At 46.6% G+C, this 21,990-nt stretch overlaps 1 protein-coding gene across 1 annotated transcript in view; it reads left to right on the top strand.

Moving 5' to 3' along the window:
• Positions 1-21,990, top strand: part of LOC137381549 (zinc finger protein 271-like) — a 56,588-nt gene that overhangs the window by 24,825 nt on the left and 9,773 nt on the right. Inside the window, exons 6-12 of the mRNA XM_068054245.1 lie at positions 1,728-1,940; positions 2,851-3,043; positions 4,720-4,783; positions 5,527-5,533; positions 7,967-8,266; positions 16,167-16,260; positions 21,255-21,351. Coding sequence (XP_067910346.1) covers positions 1,728-1,940; positions 2,851-3,043; positions 4,720-4,783; positions 5,527-5,533; positions 7,967-8,266; positions 16,167-16,260; positions 21,255-21,351 — 968 coding nt within the window. The remainder of the gene's footprint in view (positions 1-1,727; positions 1,941-2,850; positions 3,044-4,719; positions 4,784-5,526; positions 5,534-7,966; positions 8,267-16,166; positions 16,261-21,254; positions 21,352-21,990) is intronic.

Below are 21,990 nucleotides of genomic sequence, written 5' to 3'. Positions count from 1 at the left end.
ACACAGTACTTTCAACAAGGAGTATAGCAACAGGTCTATTTGGACTTTTAAATTGGCAGTCTATCAGTCGAAACTTTACTGAGAATTCCAGAACTCCCAGAAACATAAAAAGGCAACAGAAAGTCACTCCTGAGGCAGAGACTGCCTAGAGATTGAAAGTGAAAAGGAATTTGCTATTTCCAACAATACAAAGATTCCTTCAGGGGTTTTTTCCTCTTCAGGCAAACACAGCCTGTAGGCCAATATAGATTTTCTGCTGAGAGATACAAATCCTTCCTTCCTTCAAGGAGCACAATTCGCAGGTCTGGCAGTTCAAAGATCTAGCCAGGCTTTACACACTGTCAACTGATACAATATGGCATGTGATCTTCTCTCTCCTGCTGTTGCCTTAGGAAACAGGCGTGCTGCTTGCACACACTGTGCCCAGAGAATATAAAAGCTTCTCTCAGCCTCAAAGGTACACAGCACACCTTTGTTTTTACAGGAGAAAAAAACATTCCTATGACACAGCCTTAAATGTATTTAAATGGAGAGACAATATAAAATAAAGGGTACAATTCTAAAGGGGATGCAGGAGCAGAGGGACCTGGGTGTATATGTGCATTAGTCATTGAAGGTAGAAGGACAGGTTGAGAGAGCAGTTAATAAAGCACACGGTATCCTGGGCTTTATTAATAGGAGCATGGAGTACAAGAGCAAGGAAGTTATGTTGAACTTGTATAAGACACTAGTTCACTTCAGCTGGAGTATTGCATCCAGTTCTTGGTGCCGCATTTTAGGAAAGATTTGAGGGTATTGGAGAGAGTACAGAAAAGATTCACAGAATCACAGAATAATACAGCGCTGAAGAGGCCCTTCGGCCCATCGAGTCTGCACCGATGCATTAAAGACACCTGACCTGTCTACCTAATCCCATTTGCCAGCACTTGGCCCATAGCCTTGAATGTTATGATGCGCCAAGTGCTCATCCAGGTACTTTTTAAAGGATGTGAGGCAACCGGCCTCGACCACCCTCCCAGGCAGTGCATTCACGAGAATGATTCCAGGAATGAGGAGTTTCAGTTATGAAGATAGATTGGAGAAATTGGGACTGTTTTTCTTGGAGAAGAGAAGGCTGAGAGGTGATTTGATAGAGGTATTCAAAATCATGAGAGATCTGGATGGAATAGATAGGGAGAAACTGTTCCCACTCGTGAAAGGATCGAGAATGAGAAGGCACAGATTTAAAAGAATGGGTGTGAGTGGTTAAGGTCTGGAATGCGCTGCCTGAGAGTAGTGGAGCCAGGTTCAATTGAAACATTCAAAAGGGAATTAGACTGTTATATGAAAAGGAAGAATGTGCAGGGTTACAGGGAGAAGGTAGGGGAAGGGAACTGAGTGAATTGCTTTTTCGGAGAGCCAGTGCGGACACAATGGGCTGAATGGCCTCTGTGACTCTGTAATCATAAAATAAGAGGTAGGCCTGAGATGAGGAGGAATTCTGTCATTCAAAGGGTTGTGAATCTTTGGAATTCTCTACCCGCGAGGGCTGTAGAGGCTCAGTCATTGAGTACATTCAAGACAGAGATCAATAGATTTCTAGATATTAAAGACATCAAGGGATATGGGGATAGTGCAGGAGAATGACATTGAGGTAGAAGATCAGCCATGATTTAATTGAATGGTGGAGCAGGCTCGAGGGGCCAAATGGCCTACTCCTGCTCCTATTTCCTATGTTCTTATGATAGGAAAGGGAGGAAAGGGGCAGGGGTGGCAGTTTTGATGAAGGAGAACATTGCAGTGCTGGAGAGTGTGGATGTCCCAGAGTGGTCAAGGACAGAATCTAATTGGCTACAGCTAAGGAACAAAAAAGGTGCAATTACATTGCTCTGTGTTGACTATAGGTCAGCAACCAGTGGGAAAGATGTACAAGAACAAATTTTGAAGGAAATTACAGAAAGGTGCAAAACCTATAGAGTGGTTATAATGGGGGATTTAATTATCCAAATATAGTAGTGTAAAGGGCAGAGAGGGGCAAGAGTTCCTGGCGTATGTTCAGGAAAATTTTCTACAGCAGTATGTTTCCAGTCCAATGAGAAAGGAGGCACTGCTAGACCTGGTTCCTGGGAATGAGGTGGACCAAATGGATTAAGTGTCAGTTGGGGAACAATTAGGGAACAATGATCATTGTATCATATGGTTTAGTTTGGCAATGGAAAAGGATAAGGAACAATCCAGAGTAAGAATTATGAACTGGGGAAGAGCCAATTTCAATGGGGTACTGTTGATCCAGTCTGGTACCTCCCCCCTTTGGATCTGGGCCAGATCGTGTCTTAGTTGCCCAACCATCCACTGGCCCTAAGCGTGGCGCAGCTGGCCTTTTTGGGTATTGTCCTCTTGTCGTTCCTCCCTTTCTATTAAGCGATTGGTGGTCTTAGCATGGGTCTCTATAACATGTACGCTTTCTAATAGGGATGCCACACTCTTGCTCCCTCGGGCCGCTGCCGTTTCACTGCCCCTCTCCGTTCTTAAGAGCAGTTGTCTTATGATCCCCTTAAGATTCGTAACCTTAGAGTCCATTTGTTGAATATCAGGAGAGTTTACCAGAGAGCTCCCAGTGTTCACCCCTGTCAGTACATTGTTAACTAACCCTCTCTTCTGGCGGTGGAAAGCAGCATGTCCCCTAAATCTAGTGGTGCCCGTGGCATCAGCCGTCTGATTAATCACAGCCTTACTTAATCATTTGTATAATCTTCATAAAGATGCTTGATTACTGTAATACTCGGGCATTTGTATCCCTGTCAATTTCACAATTACCGGTACAATTTCATGTTTAACATTATCATATAACGCTTCACCGCCTGTCTACAGTACCAGTCCATTTCGTGGCCCAGGGTTCATGTCTGGGCAAGATAGTCTCTGGGATGTTGTTGTGTCCGGTGATAGAGTGGTGGCATCGGTCCGGGGGTCCACCGTTGTAGTCAGCTCTGCGTGTTTGGGCCTTAGGGTCCAATGCCGTGTATCTGTCATTCCCACGTCGTCTTCACCAGGACAGCTTTCACCCGTAAGTGAAAGACATCTTGATTCACCCTCGATCCATCTGTCCTGCTCTAATCAGGATTATCATCACACTGAGCCACAGGGTACGTCCTGTCTTGTGTTCCTGGCTCGACTTTGCTTCTGCAGGAAAGGAAAATAAAATAAAATAGCACTGCTCTGTGAGGGGTCTTCCCTCCACAGGTCAGACTTAGTTTTGCGGTTCGGGGTCGGTGTGCGATGAGGTGTCCAGGGCACCCTGGATCGGGGTGTCCGGCTACTCCTTCTCACCGCCCTGCTCACTGGGTCTTGCCTTTAAACAAAGGAAACTCCCTTTTCCAAAATTAAAACCCTTTTATTAAAAAAAACATTTTTCCACATTGTCTCATTTCACCCTTTAAATTCCTTTTGACAAATGATCCTTTGTTCGTCCCACAGTCTGAGCTTAAAACATACAGTTTGAGCGTGTGTTTTTTTCCCCCAATCTCTAACTCGCATTTGTAAATTTCTGTTCTGAATAAAAATCCCTACATGTTGGACAAAACAAAATTCCATATGAATTGAAATTTTGATCAGAAATTCCAACTGGAATTTATAACTTCGAACATATGCTTATTTCCATTACTGTCCCCCTTTAACAAGGTCACAATTCCCATTGTGAAATCCTCTTTAACCCAAAAGTAGTAAAACTTAAGACTACAAAATCACAATTTCAGAAAACAAACTTAAAACATACATCCTCCACACCAAACCTTTATTACACACACATTCTCTCACTGGAAGCTTCCCACTTGCATTCTCCATGCACACACTGTAAACTTTATCAACTTAAATCAATTAACATAGCACACGTTTTACAAAGAAACAAAAGAAAGTAACTTAAGTTCTGGCTCCTCAGGTCTTCTTTCTTCAAGGTCCCCTTTGAAGCAACTGTAAGTAGGAACTCAAGTCAAAGGTGAATTTTCGCAGTACTACTTCAGACAAAATTTAAACCTGACAGCAGTCTTACACAGCAGGGGAGAGAACCCCCTATATCTCTCCTAGAACAATGAAACAATCTTTTTTTTTTACAGTTCAATATCCATGTTATCATAACTTCTTTCTCACTTACATCCATTAAAAAAACTCTTGAAACACATTAAACAACCAACTGTTTTGAAATCACATACAAAAACAGATCACAAGGGGTTAAACAACCTTTAAGTGACACAGACACTGGCTTGCAAACTCAGAGAAATCAGAGACATGAGTCACACTCTCTCTCTCTCTCTCTCTCAGCACAAGAGCACAGCACGATAGATTTTAAGACTTCCAACATCCACTGAACACTAGAGCACAGACACACAAAATCAAGCAGGACACTCAAATAAAACATACAAACAGAAAACTGAACCAACTCACATACACACAAAGTTTTCTTTTACTGTTCACACAGTGTTTTAGAACCTACCATGTGAATCTTCCGATTAACTTCCTTCAACCATTATCTTTCAATCTGAGCACCTTTCCCTGTTTTTTGCGGAGCCACTGGTGGCTGTATTAGTGCCGGCAAAACTGACATGACATTTTTTGTCCATTCTAACTCTTCATTTTGGGGTTTATCGGCCAGCATTTTATTTACCCTCTGACTTAACTCTATGTGTTGTCTGAACATTAGGATCCATGCTTTATCATCTTTGTCTATCAATTTCTTATTTTTGCCAGCCAAATGCCGTGTCAGGGATCCCTCCGGTATCAACTCGAGTTCCTCACTACTGGCCATCTCTGGGTAAGACGGTCAGGGTATAGTTGTCGTCAGCAGTACGGTTTTACCTGGGTCCCCTTGGACCAAACTCATTACTTGCGACTAATACTGAATGTAATTGTAACAATCTATAATACAAGCATTTCTACCCCACCCTTACCACCCCTTGGACTATTGCCTGGAGTCTAGGTTTTGAATACACTGGGCACCTGACACTTCCTGGGCTGGGACGGAGTCGGATTTAGGATGAATAGAAATGTACTCACACTGTGACTTGTCCCGGTTCCCCGTTGGTGTCCTGCGTCCTTTGTATCCTGCCGACTACACCAATTGAAAGGTCCAAGAAATACTCTGTTATAAAATTTCAACACTCTGAGTCCAGTTGCAATAGTCAAGTGGTGTCTTTATGCATGCAGGGAGCTTCTCCACCAAAGTCCAAATGAGCACAGTTTATACATGTTTTCATTATCAGTTACAACTTAATGGTATTAAGTAGGCAAATGCCACAGCACAATGGCCTCCGGTGGGCTGATAATTGTGTTCCTGTAATGCAGAGACTTGGTACTGTCCCTCCGGAGACAGTAAAGAATGTGTGTGTATTCTGCATAACCGGTTTATGGGGGTGAATTGACGTGGTCTGGGACCATCAGATGATGTGACACTGGCCTTCCCCATTTTTTAATTAGATTTTATTATGCATTGTTTGTGTGTTGCCCATTTCCTAATTGCAAATTTTTTGCTGAGCACTTTGTACAATTTTTTTTTAGCTGTCATGTAAGGCTGTGATTGTCTGTGTATGCTTCAGCAGCCTAGCTGCTGGTCCTGACTGGCACTCCAAAATAAATCCAAATTTTGCACCTTCATGTCCACTTCTAGGCGCCACACTTAGAGAAGATGTGAAGGCATTAGAGAGAGTGCAGAAAAGATTCACCAGAATGGTTGGAGGGATGAGGAACCTCAGTTACATGGATAGATTGGAGAAGTTGGGATGGTTTTCCACAGGGCAGGTGCCAGAGGACTGCAGGACAGCGAATGTGATACCATTATTCAAGAAGGGTAGCAGGGATAAACCAGGTAATTACAGGCTGGTGAGTCTAACATCAATGGGAGGATAACTATTGGAATAAATTCTGAGGGACAGGATTAATCTCCACTTGGAGAGGCAGAGATTAATCAAGGATCGTCAGCGTGGCTTTGTCAGGGGAGATCATGTCTAACAAACTTGATTGAATTTTTCGAGTAGGTAACTGGATGTTTAGATGAGGGTAAAGCAGTTGATGTAGTCTACATGGACTTCAGTAAGGCTTTCGATAAGGTCCCACTTGGGAGATTGATTAAGAAGGTAAGAGCCCATGAGATCCAGGGCAATTTGGCAAATTGGATCCAAAAATGGCTTAATGGCAGGAGGCAGAGGGTTGTTTTTGCAATTGGAAGCCTGTGACCAATGGTCTACCGCAGGGATCGGTGCTGGGACCCTTGCTGTTTGTAGTGTACATTAATGATTTAGACATGAATATAGGAGGTATGATCAGTAAGTTCACAGATGACACGAAAATTGGTGGTGTCGTAAATAGTGAGGAGGAAAGCCTTAGATTACAGGACGATATAGATGGACTGGTAAGATGGGCAGAGCAGTGGCAAATGGAATTTAATCCTGAGAAGTGTGAGGTGATACGTTTTGGGAGGACTAACAAGGCAAGGGAATATACAATGGATGGTAGGACCCTAGGAAGTACAGAGGGTCAGAGGGACCTTGGTGTACTTGTCCATAGATCACTGAAGGCAGCAGCACAGGTAGATAAGGTGGTTAGGAAGGCATATGGGATACTTGCCTTTATTAGCCGAGGCATAGAATATAAGAGAAGGGGAGATTATGATGGAGCTGCATAAATCGCTAGTTAGGCCACAGCTGGAGTAGTGTACAGTTCTGGTCGCCACACGATAAGAAGGATGTGATTGCACTGGAGAGGGTGCAGGGGAGATTCACCAGGATGTTGCCTGGGCTGGAGCATTTCAGCTATGAAGAGAGACTGGATAGGCTAGGGTTGTTTTCCTTAGAACAGAGAAGGCTGGGGGGGGCGGGGAACCTGATTGAGGTATACAAAATTATGAGGGGCATGGATAGGAAGAAACTTTTTCCCTTAGCAGAGGTGTCAATAACCAGGGGGCATAGATTTAAGGTAAGGGGCAGGAGATTTAGAGGGGATTTGAGGATGATTGGAATCTGGAACACAGTGCCTGAAGGGGTGGTAGAGGCAGGAACCCTCACAACATTTAGTAAGTATTTAGATGAGCACCTGAAACACCATAGCACACAAGGCTATGGGCCAAGTGCTGGAAAATGGGATTAGACTAGATAGGTGCTTGATGGCCGGCACAGACACGGTGTGCCAAAAGGCCTGTTTCTGTGCTGTATAACTGTATGACTCTAAGTAGTGACTCAGCAAAATATGGACTTGATTGATCAGAAGAAACAATTAAAATACTTGAATGTGAATGTATTAGAGGTATAAATATTTTTTGAAAACATGTTAATCTGTCCACGAATCCCAAGTCCAGCTCTTGGTGTCATTGGGGAAGAGAATCTTTGTCAATGAAGGTACACTGTGCATTGACACTGCAGCAGCTCCTGCACCTCTTTCAATATTATTTTTCTTAACTCACAGTTTTGAAAAGGGATTTGGATAATTGCTTGAAATGGAAAAATTGCAGGGCTATGGAAAAAGATCAGGGAAATGGGACTCATTGGACAGGTCTTTGAAAAAGCTAGTATAGGCACAATGAATGGGCTGAATGGCCTTGCTGTGTCCTTCTATGATTCCGTTGCTGGATCAATTTGTCTCGAGCCTTCCAAAATATAGCACTGGAATTCTACTTCTGCAAAACAAACTCCTGCACTGCAGCACAACTGCACAGTTTAACATTCCAGGCAGGTTCCTATGAGCATTCATAGTGCAATGTTTCGGTAGTGTAGTGCTTGTTGCATTTGCCTCACCTATGCAAGCTCTTTGTTTCAAATGTGGATCGAAACACTTTCAAAACCTGTTCAATTAAGTATGAAGAAGAATTCACATTTGCTGTTAAACATCAACTAATGAATAACTAACCAGTGGCTGAGTCTCCATGAACATCCCCATTTTCAATGATGGGTGGAACCCAGTAGCACAGTGTGAAAGACCAGGCTGAAGTATTTGCAACAATCTTCAGCCTGAAGTGCCGAGTGGATGATCCACTTGGTCCTTCTCCTGAGGCCCTCATTATCGCAGATACCAGACTTCAGAGAATTATATTCACCCCACGTGACATCAAGAAACAGCTGAAAGCTCTGGATACAGCAATGGCAACTCTCTGTTTTCTGTCCCTCAGCAATTATGTCTCCATGCTAAAGGCCTGCTACCCGATGCGACAACGTGTCGGGTCGGGACTGCACTTTCGGGACCAGCATTCGGGCTCGGGTCGGATCGGGCCGGGCCGAGCCAAATTGGAAACGCTCTATCACCACCTCAGGTAAGTGAATTTAATGTTAATTTACTTTTTGGACTGTAAAGGTGGTTTTGCTACAGTTATTTTAAGCTACCTACCTAGGCTCAACTATCACCAGTAACCTGTCTCTCGATGCAGAATTAAACAAGCACATGGGAAAGGCTTCCTCTGCGATGTCCAGACAGGCCAAGAGAGTGTGGGAAAATGGCGCACTGACACAGAACACAAAAGTCCAAGTGTATCAAGCCTGTGTCCTCAGTATCTTGCTCTATGGCAGCGAGGCCTGGACAATGTACGTCAGCCAAGAGCGACGTCTCAATTCATTCCATCTTCGCTGCCTCCGGAGAATCCTTGACATCAGGTGGCAGAACCGTAACTCCAACACAGAAGTCCTCGAGGTGGCCAACATCCCCTGCATATACACCCTACTGAGCCAGCGGCGCCTGAGATGGCTTGGCCATGTGAGCCGCATGGAAGATGGCAGGATCCCCAAGGACACATTGTACAGCGAGCTCGTCACTGGTACCAGACCCACCGGCCGTCCATGTCTCCGCTTTAAAGACGTCTGCAAACGCAACATGAAGTCCTGTGACATTGATCACAAGTCGTGGGAGTCAGTTCCTAGCGATCGCCAGAGCTGGCAGGCAACCATAGAGGCGGGGCTAAAGCGTGGCGAGTCGAAGAGACTTAGCAGTTGGCAGGAAAAAAGACAGAAGCGCGAGGGGAGAGCCAACTGTGTAACAGCCCCGACAACCAATTTTATCTGCAGCACCTGTGGAAGAGCCTGTCACTCTAGAATTGGCCTTTATCGCCACTCCAGGCGCTGCTTCACAATCCACTGACCACCTCCAGGTGCTTACCCATTGTCTTTCGAGATAAGGAGGCCAAAGAAAAAGATTTTAAGCTTGTGAAGGTAAGGAATAAAGTGAAAAATTGAAGGTAGGTTAACTGATGGTTGGGTTGGGTCAGGCCCGGGAAAAAATGGAAGGAGTCGGGGCTGGCTCAGATGGGGTTCTGTCGAGCTCAGGTCGGGTCTCATTTACAGACCCGAGCAGGCCTTTACTCCAGGCTGCCACTGGTCCTTTCATTCCATCAACTTTAATGTTTCTAACAAGTCGATTACGTGTTACTTCACCAAATGCCTTTTGAAAATCCATGTACACAATATCAATCACACTACCACTATCCTCACTCCTTTGGACCCCACCAGAAAGGCCGAGAGGGGGGTTTTGACGATTGGGCAACTCTCAACCTCCATACATTCGCCCAGGCATGCGCCATGGAGAGGTCACTCCATAGTTGCCTCACAACGACTGAAACAACACGGAAGGCAGCAGTTACGAGTTATAAGTCCAGCTAAACTGGCGTAGAAACTGGGCGCCACGGGCTGCCTTTGTTGGTGGGAGAGGTCATCGCATCTCACTGGACAGCTACCGCCCGCCTCAAACCGGGCAGCCCCCGGTCAATAAGGTTCTGTCCCGCCACAGTCTACCTGCTTCAATGGGTGCTTGGAGCTCAGGGTCATTGCCCGAAAGGTGGACTGCAACACAGCACCAAACAAAACGAAAAAGGAAAGAAGGTACCAGCCCTTCGCTTTGCAAGCTGGAACGTCAGAACTATGTGTCCTGGCCTGTCGGAAGACCTTACACAAATCAACGATTCTCGGAAGACTGCCATCATTAACAACGAGCTCAGTAGACTCAATGTAGACATTGCAGCACTTCAGGAGACATGCCTCCCCGCGAGTGGATCTCGAGCAGAGCAAGACGATACCTTCTTCTGGCAGGGCAGGGATCCTGAAGAACCAAGACAGCATGGAGTGGGCTTCACCATCAGAAACTCCTTGCTCAGCATGATAGAGCCTCCCTCAAATGGCTTGGAACGCATACTGTCCATCCGACTGCTCACCACCTCTGGCCCAGTACACCTACTCAGCATCTATGCTCCAACACTCTGCTCCCCACATGAAGCTAAAGACCAGTTCTACGAGGAACTCCATAACATCATTAGCAGCATCCCCAACACCGAACACCTATTCCTGCTGGGGGACTTTAATGCAAGGGTTGGGGCCGACCATGACTCATGGCCCTCCTGCCTTGGACGCAGTGGCATTGGAAGGATGAATGAGAACGGGCAGAGACTGCTTGAGTTGTGTACCTATCATAACCTCTGCATCACCAACTCGTTCTTTCACACTAAACCCTGTCACCAGGTTTCATGGAGGCACCCAAGATTGCGTCATTGGCACCAGCTAGACCTCATCGTCACAAGGCGAGCCGCCTTAAACAGTGTTCAAATCACACGCAGCTTCCACAGTGCGGACTGTGACACCGACCACTCCCTGGTGTGCAGCAAAGTTAGACTCAGACCAAAGAAGTTGCATCATCTCCAAGCAGAAGCACCCGCGCATCAACACGAGCAGAATTTCTCATCCACAGCTGTTAGAAAAATTTCTAAATTCACTTGTAACAGCCCTTCAAAACACTCCCACAGGGGATGCTGAGACCAAGTGGGCCGACATCAGAGACGCCATCTATGAGTCAGCTTTGACCACCCACGGCAAAAGTGCAAAGAGAAATGCAGACTGGTTTCAATCTCATAATGAAGAGCTGGAACCTGTCATAGCTGCTAAGCGCATTGCACTGTTGAACTACAAGAAAGCCCCCAGCGAGTTAACATCCGTAGCACTTAAAGCAGCCAGAAGCACTGCACAAAGAACAGCCAGGTGCTGCGCAAACGACTACTGGCAACACCTATGCAGTCATATTCAGCTGGCCTCAGACACCGGAAACATCAGAGGAATGTATGATGGCATTAAGAGAGCTCTTGGGCCAACCATCAAGAAGATCGCCCCCCTCAAATCTAAATCAGGGGACATAATCACTGACCAACGCAAACAAATGGACCGCTGGGTTGAGCATTACCTAGAACTGTACTCCAGGGAGAATGTTGTCACTGAGACTGCCCTCAATGCAGCCCAGCCTCTACCAGTCATGGATGAGCTGGACATACAACCAACAAAATCGGAACTCAGTGATGCCATTGATTCTCTAGCCAGCGGAAAAGCCCCTGGGAAGGACAGCATTATTTCATGGGTAATCAAGAGTGCCAAGCCTGCTATACTCTCAGCACTACATGAACTGCTATGCCTGTGCTGGGACGAGGGAGCAGTACCTCAGGACATGCGCGATGCCAATATCATCACCCTCTATAAAAACAAAGGTGACCGTGGTGACTGCAACAACTACCATGGAATCTCCCTGCTCAGCATAGTGGGGAAAGTCTTTGCTCGAGTCGCTCTAAACAGGCTCCAGAAGCTGGCCGAGCGCGTCTACCCTGAGGCACAGTGTGGCTTTCGTGCAGAGAGATCGACCGTTGACATGCCTTTCTCCCTTCGTCAGATACAGGAGAAATGCCGTGAACAACAGATGCCCCTCTACATTGCTTTCATTGATCTCACCAAAGCCTTTGACCCCGTCAGCAGACGTGGTCTCTTCAGACTACTAGAAAAGATTGGATGTCCACCAAAGCTACTAAGTATCATCACCTCATTCCATGACAATATGAAAGGCACAATTCAACATGGCTCCTCCTCAGAGCCCTTTCCTATCCTGAGTGGTGTGAAACAGGGCTGTGTTCTCGCACCCACACTTTTTGGGATTTTCTTCTCCCTGCTGCTTTCACATGCGTTCAAATCCTCTGAAGAAGGAATTTTCCTCCACACAAGATCAGGGAGCAGGTTGTTCAACCTTGCCCGTCTAAGAGCAAAGTCCAAAGTACGGAAAGTCCTCATCAGGGAACTCCTCTTTGCTGACGATGCTGCTTTAACATCTCACAATGAAGAGTGTCTGCAGAGTCTCATCGACAGGTTTGCGGCTGCTTGCAATGAATTTGACCTAACCATCAGCCTCAAGAAAACGAACATCATGGGGCAGGACGTCAGAAATGCTCCATCCATCAATATTGGCGACCACGCTCTGGAAGTGGTTCAAGAGTTCACCTACCTAGGCTCAACTATCACCAGTAACCTGTCTCTAGATGCAGAAATCAACAAGCGCATGGGAAAGGCTTCCACTGCTATGTCCACACTGGCCAAGAGAGTGTGGGAAAATGGCGCACTGACACAGAACACAAAAGTCCGAGTGCATCAAGCCTGTGTCCTCAGTACCTTGCTCTACGGCAGCGAGGCCTGGACAACGTATGTCAGCCAAGAGCGACGTCTCAATTCATTCCATCTTCGCCATCTCTGGAGAATCCTTGGCATCAGGTGGCAGGACCGCATCTCTAACACAGAAGTCCTCGAGGCGGCCAACATCCCCAGCTTATACACACTACTGAGTCAGCGGCGCTCGAGATGGCTTGGCCATGTGAGCCGCATGGAAGATGGCAGGATCCCCAAAGACACATTGTACAGCGAGCTCGCCACTGGTGTCAGGCCCACCGGCCGTCCATGTCTCCACTTTAAAGACGTCTGCATACGTGACATGAAGTCCTGTGGCATTGATCACAAGTCGTGGGAGTCAGTTGCCAGCGTTCACCAGAGCTGGCGGGCAGCCATAAAGGCAGGGCTAAAGTGTGGCGAGTCGAAGAGACCTAGCAGTTGGCAGGAAAAAAAGACAAAAGCGCAAGGGGAGAGCCAACTGTGTAATAGCCCCAACAAACAAATTTTTCTGCAGCACCTGTGGAAGAGTCTGTCACTCTAGAATTGGCCTTTATAGCCACTCCAGGCGCTGCTTCACAAACCACTGACCACCTCCAGGCGCGTATCCATTGTCTCTCGAGATAAGGAGGCCAAAGAAGACCACTATCCTCATCAACTTTCTCCACTACAAAGAACACATTTCATGGGTATTTTGAATATATAAATGTGGAAGGCAAAGGTAGATTGACTCTGACAACCTCACTTAAAATGTACTGGCTGGTTAGCTCAGTTGATCAAAGTGTGGTGTTAAAGTTCTGGGTTCGATCTCTCTCTAGACAACTTATTTAGTTCAGAGTGATGCGAGTTTCTTGTCCTGCAACAGCGCGGTACCGAAGAGTGTTTGGAGCAGGCGCAGTACGAGTGAGTTGCATCCGCAGTCGGTTAGCGGCGATGGAGCCGGCGGGGAGGCTTCAGAAACACCCAGTTTAGGCCTCAACTCGTCCAATAAGAAGCTCCCGGTCCCGCGTTTGCACCGAACAGGGCGGCAGTTGCCGGGCTTCTTCCAGTGACAGGCCCGGGTTAACGGCCGCCATCTTTCCAGCTGTTTTAGAGGAACTAAGGATAAATAAACAGTAACATCAAAGGGCAAAACGTTAAATGAAACTTATCTCAGTTATAAAGGGGCCTCGGGGAGGGAGGAACCATTTGGCACACAGCACAGGGCAGGCGGCCCCCCCCCCCCCCCGCTTCCACAAAGACCACCCCCCCCCCCCCCCCCGCTTCCACAAAGATCCCCTCCTCCCACAAAGACCCCCCCCGCTTCCACAAAGATCACCTCCTCCCACAAAGACCCCCTCCTCCCCGCTTCCACAAAGACCCCCTCCTCCCCGCTTCCACAAAGACCCCCTCCTCCCCGCTTCCACAAAGACCCCCCTCCTCCCCGCTTCCACAAAGACCCCCCTCCCTGCTTCCACAAAGACCCCCCCCACTTCCACAAAGACTCCCCCTCTCTTTCCCCCCCCCCCCGCTTCCACAAAGACTCCCCCCTTCCCCCTCCCCGCTTCCACAAAGTCTCCCCCCCTGCCCGCTTCCACAAAGACTCCCCCCCTCCCCGCTTCCACAAAGACTCCCCTTGGACTGGGCCACACCTGGGCAGGGCTGGCTCAAGCTGCAGGAAGCTGCTAGGCTGAGCTGTGGACTGGGAGGAGTGGGGGGTTTGACTGACAGGCCTGGGGTGGGGGATATCAGGGCAGGTACACACACTGCTCCCCCTTTTCCTCCTGGGATGTTTTACTGGAGTTGTGTTGGTGAGTGTTTTTAAACTCTGTTTCCCTATCCCAGTAACGTAGCTGGATTGTAGGCTGCTGTGAGTGTTGGACTATATTGCCTCTCCTTATTCTTGCTCCTTCTCCCACTCTGACTTCCAGGTTGCAGGCTCCGGCAGTTCAATGTACCTGAAATGTTAACTCTGTTTCTCTCTCCACAGATGCTGCCTGGCCTTCTGAGTATTTCCAGCATTTGCTCCTTTTTACTTCAGATTTCCAGCATCTGCAGTATTTTGCTTCAGTTTTATTGCAGGCGTTGCTCACAGAACTGAGTCGAGAAACACAGACAGACCAATTAAGAGCCAGTTTGTATCAGGGTGGGTGTTGGATGTGGAAGTAGGCTCCTGATCTCCCATGTAGCTCTTTTTGTTGCATCAGTAACTTAAAGTGCGGGGCACCAGTAGTATGCAGTAACAAAACTATTGGATAAAAAATTTGCCTTAAAGACACAAAACAGGAAGTTGTAGTAAATGGTTGTTTTTCAGACTGGAGGGTGGTCGACATTGGTGTGCCGCAAGTGTCAGTGCTGGGACCACTGCTTTTTTGGTATATATAAATGACTTGGATCTTGGAATACAGAATAGAATCTCAAAATTTGCTGAACTTAGAGGTGAGGCAAACAGTGAGGATACGATGAACCACCTGCATAGATTGGCCAGTAGAATGGGCAGAGAGCTAGCAGATGGAATTTAACACTGACAAGTGTGAGATGATGCATTTTGGCAGAAGGAATGGGGAGAGGCAATATGCACTTAATGGCACAGTTCTAAAGAGTGTAGAGAAACAGAGGGACCTAGGGGTGCATGTGCTTCGATCTTTAAATGTGGCAGGCCATATTGACAGAGTGGTTTGTAACGCATATATGGGATTTTGGGCTTCATAAATAGAGGCATTGAGTACAAAATCAGGGAAGTTATGCTGAACCTTTATAAAGCTCTGGTTAGACCCCAACTGGAGTATTGCGTCCAGTTCTGGTCACCACATTTTAGGGAGATTTGCCAGAATGGTTCCAGGGATGGAGGATTTTAGTTGCAAAGTTAGGATGGAAAAGCTGGATTTGTTCTCCTTACAAGAAAGATTTAATAGAAGTGTACAAGATTATGAGAGACTTAGATAAGTTAGACAAGGAAAAGCTCCTCCCATTAACAAATGGTACAAGGACTAGGGGACACAGATTGAAGGCTTTGGGCAAAAGATGCGGGGGGAATATGAGGAAGCACTTTTTTATACAGTGGGTGGTAATGACGTGGAACTCGCTACCCACAAGGTTGATGAAAGTGGGGACAATCAATGATTCAAGAGGAGGTCGGATGGCCACCGAGAGAAGTAGATTTGCAGGGCTACAGGGATCGAGCCGGGGAGTGGAATTGACTGCATAGCTCCGTGGAAAGCCGGCATGGACTCGATGGGGCAAATGGTCTCATTTCTGTGCTGTAAATGATGCTATGACTCTATAAAGGAAACTTAGCTTAATCAAACTAAAATGTTATTCCTTGTCATGATGATGCACTCCACCGATCGCAGAAGGCCTCAAGCGTACCATTGGACACCGTGTGCTCCCTCTCCAGGATCACCCGGGTGCAGGCGTAACTGTGGAAGAGAGGCAGACAGTCTGGCTGGACGACCCCCTCGACTACCCGTTGCCTGGCCCTGTTGATGGCCACTTTGGCCAGGCTTAGGAGCAGTCCCACAAGATGGTCCTTCGACTTTCTGCCATCTTTCTAATGGGCAATGTGTAGCAAGGTACATGAGCGGCCAACTTGGGCCAGGAAACAGGAGGAGAGAATGTTGTGAATTTCTGTCCTGGACTGACAGTGATGGCTTTTGCAAATTCCTTTTTCAGGGGCTTAGAAGGGGAGTGTTTACACACAGCAAGCTCAAACCAAGAGAAATGTTTGTCTCTTCTGACTTTCTATCCTCTACTGACAATGATGGCTTTTGTAAACTCCTTTTACAGGGTATTGGAAGAGGAGGATTTGCAGACAAGAAGCTCAACCCATTTGATTCATCAGAACCTGAATATTATCGACTTTGAATGTGGAAGGCAAAAGGTTTGTCTGTTCTGTCTGTGGAAAAGATTTAAGGTATCAGTGTGACTGGAAAAACACCGAGATACACAAAGCCCTGGTTGGACCACACCTGGAGCAGTGTGTTCAGCTCTGGGCACCACACCTTAGGAAGGATATATTGGCCTTGGAGAAAATGCAGCATAGATTTACCTGAATGATACCTGGACTCCAAGGGATAAATGAGTCTTGGTCATTATGGCATAGAAGGAGGCTGTTTGACCCCTTGAGTCCATGCCAGTTCTCTATTCAATCCAATCAGTCCCATTCCTCTCCTTTGTTCCCTTATCCCTGTAAGTTTATTTCCTTCCAGTACCCATCAATATCTTTTTGACATCATTGGTCGTCTCTGCGTCCACCACCCTCGTTGGCAACGCATTTCAGGTCATTACCTCTCATTGTATTAAAAAGTTCTTCCTCTCATCCCCTGTAACTCTTACCCAAAACCTTAAATCTGTGTCCTGCAGTCCTGTACCATCAGTGAATAAGAGGCAGTACTGGACCTAATCCTAGGGAATGAAGCTGGACAAGTGGTAGAAGTGTCAGTGGTGGAGCATTTCGGGGATAGTGACCATAACTCTAAGATTTAAGGTCGTTATGGAAAAGGACAAAGATGGACCGGAAATAAGGGTACTGAATTGGGGGAAGGCAGATTTTGATATGATAAAACAGGATCTGGCCAAAGTGGACTGGGAGCAGCTACTTGTAGGAAAGTCTACATCAGATCAGTGGGAGTCATTCAAAGAGGCAATAGTCAGAGCCAACATGTACCCGTTAAGGTGAAGGGTAGGACCAACAAGTCCAGGGAACCCTGGATGTCAAGGGATATAGAGGATTGGATCAGGAAATAAAAGAGGCTTATGGCAGTTTGAGTGCTGAAAGCAGCGGAGGCACTAGAGGAGTATAGAAAGTGTAGGGGGGGGACTTAAAAAAGTAATTAGAGCGAAGAAGGGACATGTAAAAACAGTGGCGGGCAAGATAAAGGAAAATCCGAAGGCGTTTTATAAGTATATTAAGGGCAAGAGGATAACAAGGGAAAGAGTAGGGCCCATTAGGGACCAAAGTGGCAATGTGTGTGTGGAGCCGGAGGACACAAGTGAGGTTTTAAATGATTACATTTCATCTGTGTTCACTATGGAGAAGGTCGATGTAGGTGTAGAGATCAGGGAGGGTATTGTGATATACTTGAACATATTAGCACTGAAAGGGAGAAAGTATTAGCTGTTTTAGGGGGCTTAAAAGTGGATAAATCCTCAGGCCCGGATGAGATGTATCCTAGGCTGTTATGTGAGGCAAGGGAGGAGATAGCAGCGGCTGTGACACAAATTTTCAAATCCTCTCTGGCCACAGGACAGGTACCGGAGGACAGCGAATGTGGTACTATTATTCAAGAAGGGTATCAGGGATAAACCAGGTAGTTGCAGGCCGGTGAGTCTAACATCAGTGGTTGGGAAACTATTGGAAAAAATTCTGAGGGACAGGATTAATCTCCACTTGGAGAGGCAGGGATTAATCAAGGATAGTCAGCATGGCTTTGTCAGGGGCAGATCATGTCTAACTAACTTGATAGAATTTATCGAGGCACTGACTAGATGTGTAGATGAGGGTAAAGCAGTTGATGTGGTTTACAATGGACTTCAGTGAGGCTTTTGATAAGGTCCCACATGGGAGATTGGTTGAGTGAGTTGCCCTGGGATCCGGGGCAATTTGGCAAATTGGATCCAAAATTGGCTCAGTGGCAGGAGGCAGAGGGTGATGGTCAAGGGTTGTTTTTGCGATTGGAAGCCTGTGACCAGTGGTGTAATCGCAGGGATCAGTGCTTGGACCCTTGCTGTTTGTAGTGTACATTAATGATTTAGACTTGAATATAGGAGGTATGATCAGTAAGTTCGTAGATGATACGAAAATTGGTGGTGTCATAAATAGCAAGGGCAATATAGATGGGCTGGGAAGATGGGTGGAGCAGTGGCAAATGGAATTTAATCCTGAGAACAAAGAACAGTACAGCACAGGAACAGGCCATTCGGCCCTCCAAGCCTGCGCCGATCTTGATGCCTGCCTAAACTAAAACCTTCTGCACTTCCGGGGACCGTATCCCTCTATTCCCATCCTATTCATGTATTTGTCAAGATGCCTCTTAAACGTCGCTATCGTACCTGCTTCCACCACCTCCCCCGGCAGCAAGTTCCAGGCACTCACCACCCTCTGTGTAAAGAACTTGCCTCGCACATCCCCTCTAAACTTTGCCCCTCGCACCTTACACCTATGCCCCCTAGTAACTGACTCTTCCACCCTGGGAAAAAGCTTCTGACTATCCACTCTGTCCATGCCGCTCATAACTTTGTAAACCTCTATCATGTCGCCCCTCCACCTCCGTCGTTCCAGTGAAAACGGTCCGAGTTTATCCAACCTCTCCTCATAGCTAATGCCCTCCAGACCAGGCAACATCCTGGTAAACCTCTTCTGTAGTGTGGCGACCAGAATTGCACGCAATATTCTAAGTGTGGCCTAACTAAGGTTCTGTACAGCTGCAGCATAACTTGCCAATTTTTATACACTATGCCCCGACCGATGAAGGCAAGCATGCCGTATGCCTTCTTGACTACCTTATCCACCTGCGTTGCCACTTTCGGTGACCTGTGGACCTGTATGCCCAGATCTCTCTGCCTGTCAATACTCCTAAGGGTTCTGCCATTTACTGTATACTTCCCACCTGCATTAGACCTTCCAAAATGCATTACCTCACATTTATCCGGATTAAACTCCATCTGCCATTTCTCCGCCCAAGTCTCCAACCGATCTATATCCTGCTGCATCCTCTGACAATCCTCATCACTATCCGCAACTCTACCAACCTTTGTGTCGTCCGCAAACTTACTAATCAGACCAGCTACATTTTCCTCCAAATCATTTATATATACTACAAAGAGCAAAGGTCCCAGCACTGATCCCTGCGGAACACCACCAGTCACATTCCTCCATTCAGAAAAGCACCCTTCCACTGCTACCCTCTGTCTTCTATGACTGAGCCAGTTCTGTATCCATCTTGCCAGCTCACCTCTGATCCCGTGTGACTTCACCTTTTGTACCAGTTTGCCATGAGGGACCTTGTCAAAGGCTTTACCGAAGTCCATATAGATAACATCCACTGCCCTTCCTTCATCAGTCATCTTTGTCACTTCCTCAAAAAACTCAATCAAATTAGTGAGACACAACCTCCCTTTCACAAAACCATGCTGCCTCTCGTTAATAAGTTTGTTTGTTTCCAAATGGGAGTAAATCCTGTCCCAAAGAATCCTCTCTAATAATTTCCCTACCACTGACGTAAGGCTCACCGGCCTATAATTTCCTGGATTATCCTTGCTACCCTTCTTAAACAAAGGAACAACATCGGCTATTCTCCAGTCCTCTGGGAAGTGTGGCATGATGCATTTTGCGAGGAATAACAAGGCAAGGGAATATACAATGGCTGGTAGGACCCTAGGAAGTACAGAGGGTCAGAGAGACCTTGGTGTACTAGTCCATAGATCACTGAAGGCAGCAGCACAGGTAGATAAGTGGTTAGGAAGACATATGGGATACTTGCCTCTATTAGCCGAGGCACAGAATATAAGAGCAAGGAGGTAATGATGGAGCTGTATAAAACACTAGCTAGCCACAGCTGGAGTACTGTGTACAGTTCTGGGCACCACATTTTAGGAAGGATGTGATTGCACTGGAGAGGGTGCAGAGGAGATTCACCAGGATGTGCCTGGGCTGGAGCATTTCAGCTATGAAGAGAGACTATGAAAAGGCTGGGATTGTTTTCCTTAGAGCAGAGAAGGCTGAGGGTGGGACGTGACTGAGGTATATAAAATTATGAGGGGCATTGATAGGTTAGATAGGAAGAAACTTTTCCCCTTAGCGGAGGGGTCAATAACCAGGGGGTATAGATTTAAGGAAGGGGGCAGGAGGTTTAGAGGGAATTTGAGGAAACATTTTATCACCCAGAGGGTGGCAGGAATCTGGAATGTACTTTCTGAAGGGGTGGTAGAGGCAGGAACCTTGACAGCATTTAAGGAGTATTTAGATGAGCACTTGAAACGCCATAGCATACAAGGCTACGGGCCAAGTGCTGGTAAATGGGATTCGATGGTGCTGGATGGCCAGCGCACACACGATGGGCTGCAGGGCCTGTTTCTGTGCTGTATAACTCTATGAATGAGAACCCCTATCTATGAAGCCCAAGACCCTATGTGCTTTGCCAACTACTTTCTCAATATTTCCTCCCACCTTCAAAGATCTGTGCATGTGAACCCCCAGGTCCCTCTGTTCCTGCACACTCTTTAGAACTGTGCCATTCAGCATATATTGCCTCCCCCTCTCCCTTCTGTCAAAATACATCACCTCAACACGAGGTTGCATTCACTTGAATTTAGAAGATCAAGGGTTGATTTGATCTATGTTCTCAAGATATTGGAACTGATATTATAGATGGAGAGAAACTATTTCCACTGTTTGGGGAATCGAGGACTAGGGGGCATAGTCCCATTCCCCCACTTTGTCCCCGTAACATTAGAACCAGACCTTTCAGGAGTGAAGTTAGGAAACACTTCTACACACAAAGGGTGGTAGAAGTATGGAACTCTCTTCCACAAACAGCAGTTGATGCCAGATCAATGTTAATTTTAAATCTGACATTGATAGATCTTTTTTAACCAAAGGTATTAAGGGATATGGGGCAAAGGTGGGTATATAGAGTTAAGTCACAGATCAGCCATGATCTCATTGCACAGTCGAACAGGCTCGAGGGGTTAAATAGCTAATTACTGCAATCACAGACACTTACAGCACAGAAGGAGGCCATTCAGCCCTTTGTGTTTGTGCTGGCTCTTTGAAAGAGCAGTCATGCTTAGTCCCACACACCCACTTGCTGTTTGTAATCCTGTAAGTTCCTCATTCTCAAATACCTGTCAACTCCCTTTTAAAATTAATGATAGAATCAGGTTCCACCACCTTTTCAGGTGGAGCGTTCCCGATCCCGACAACTCTGTGTTGGTACAGAAACTGCTGAACTCAATTTGAGTTCGGAAGGTTGTAAAGTGCCTTATTGAAAGATGAGCTGCTGTTCCTCGAGCTCCCATTGAGCTTCATTGGAACAGTGCAGGAGGCCGAGGTCAGAGCGGGAGTAGGATGGAGAATTAAAATGGCAAGTGACCTGAAACTCAGTCATTCTTGAACACTGAACTGAGGTGTTCCTCAAAGTGATCATCCAATCTGCGTTTGGTCTTCCCAATATAGAACAGACCGCATTGTGAGCAGTGGATATAATATACTAAATTGCAAGAAGTGCAAGTAAATCACTGTTTGCTTTCATCCCACAAAACCTTGAGAATAGCCCAAAGGGAGCTACTTTATTTGAAGAGTAAAGGTCACAAAGGAAAGCAGACCAATTGCTAGAATATTAAACTCCACCCCAGCTATGAAGATGATTAACGTCAACAGATATAAACCCCACTATCACAATGAACATGGTTCAGTCCTGGATGTGATTATCAGCAGCAATAACAGCAGAATCTAACCCCTGCAGTCACTTGTGAACACACTGGCATCTCAGCAGGTTGAATAACTGATGAAGTCCCTTCCCACCCACGGAGCAGGTAAATGGCCTCTCTCCAGTGTGAACTCGCTGGTGTATCAGTAGGTGGGATGACAGAGTGAATCCCTTCCCACACA

The sequence above is a fragment of the Heterodontus francisci genome, chromosome 22 (genome assembly GCF_036365525.1).
Source record: "Heterodontus francisci isolate sHetFra1 chromosome 22, sHetFra1.hap1, whole genome shotgun sequence".
Lineage (NCBI taxonomy): Eukaryota > Metazoa > Chordata > Chondrichthyes > Heterodontiformes > Heterodontidae > Heterodontus > Heterodontus francisci.
This window is presented reverse-complemented; position numbering and strand designations above follow the sequence as displayed.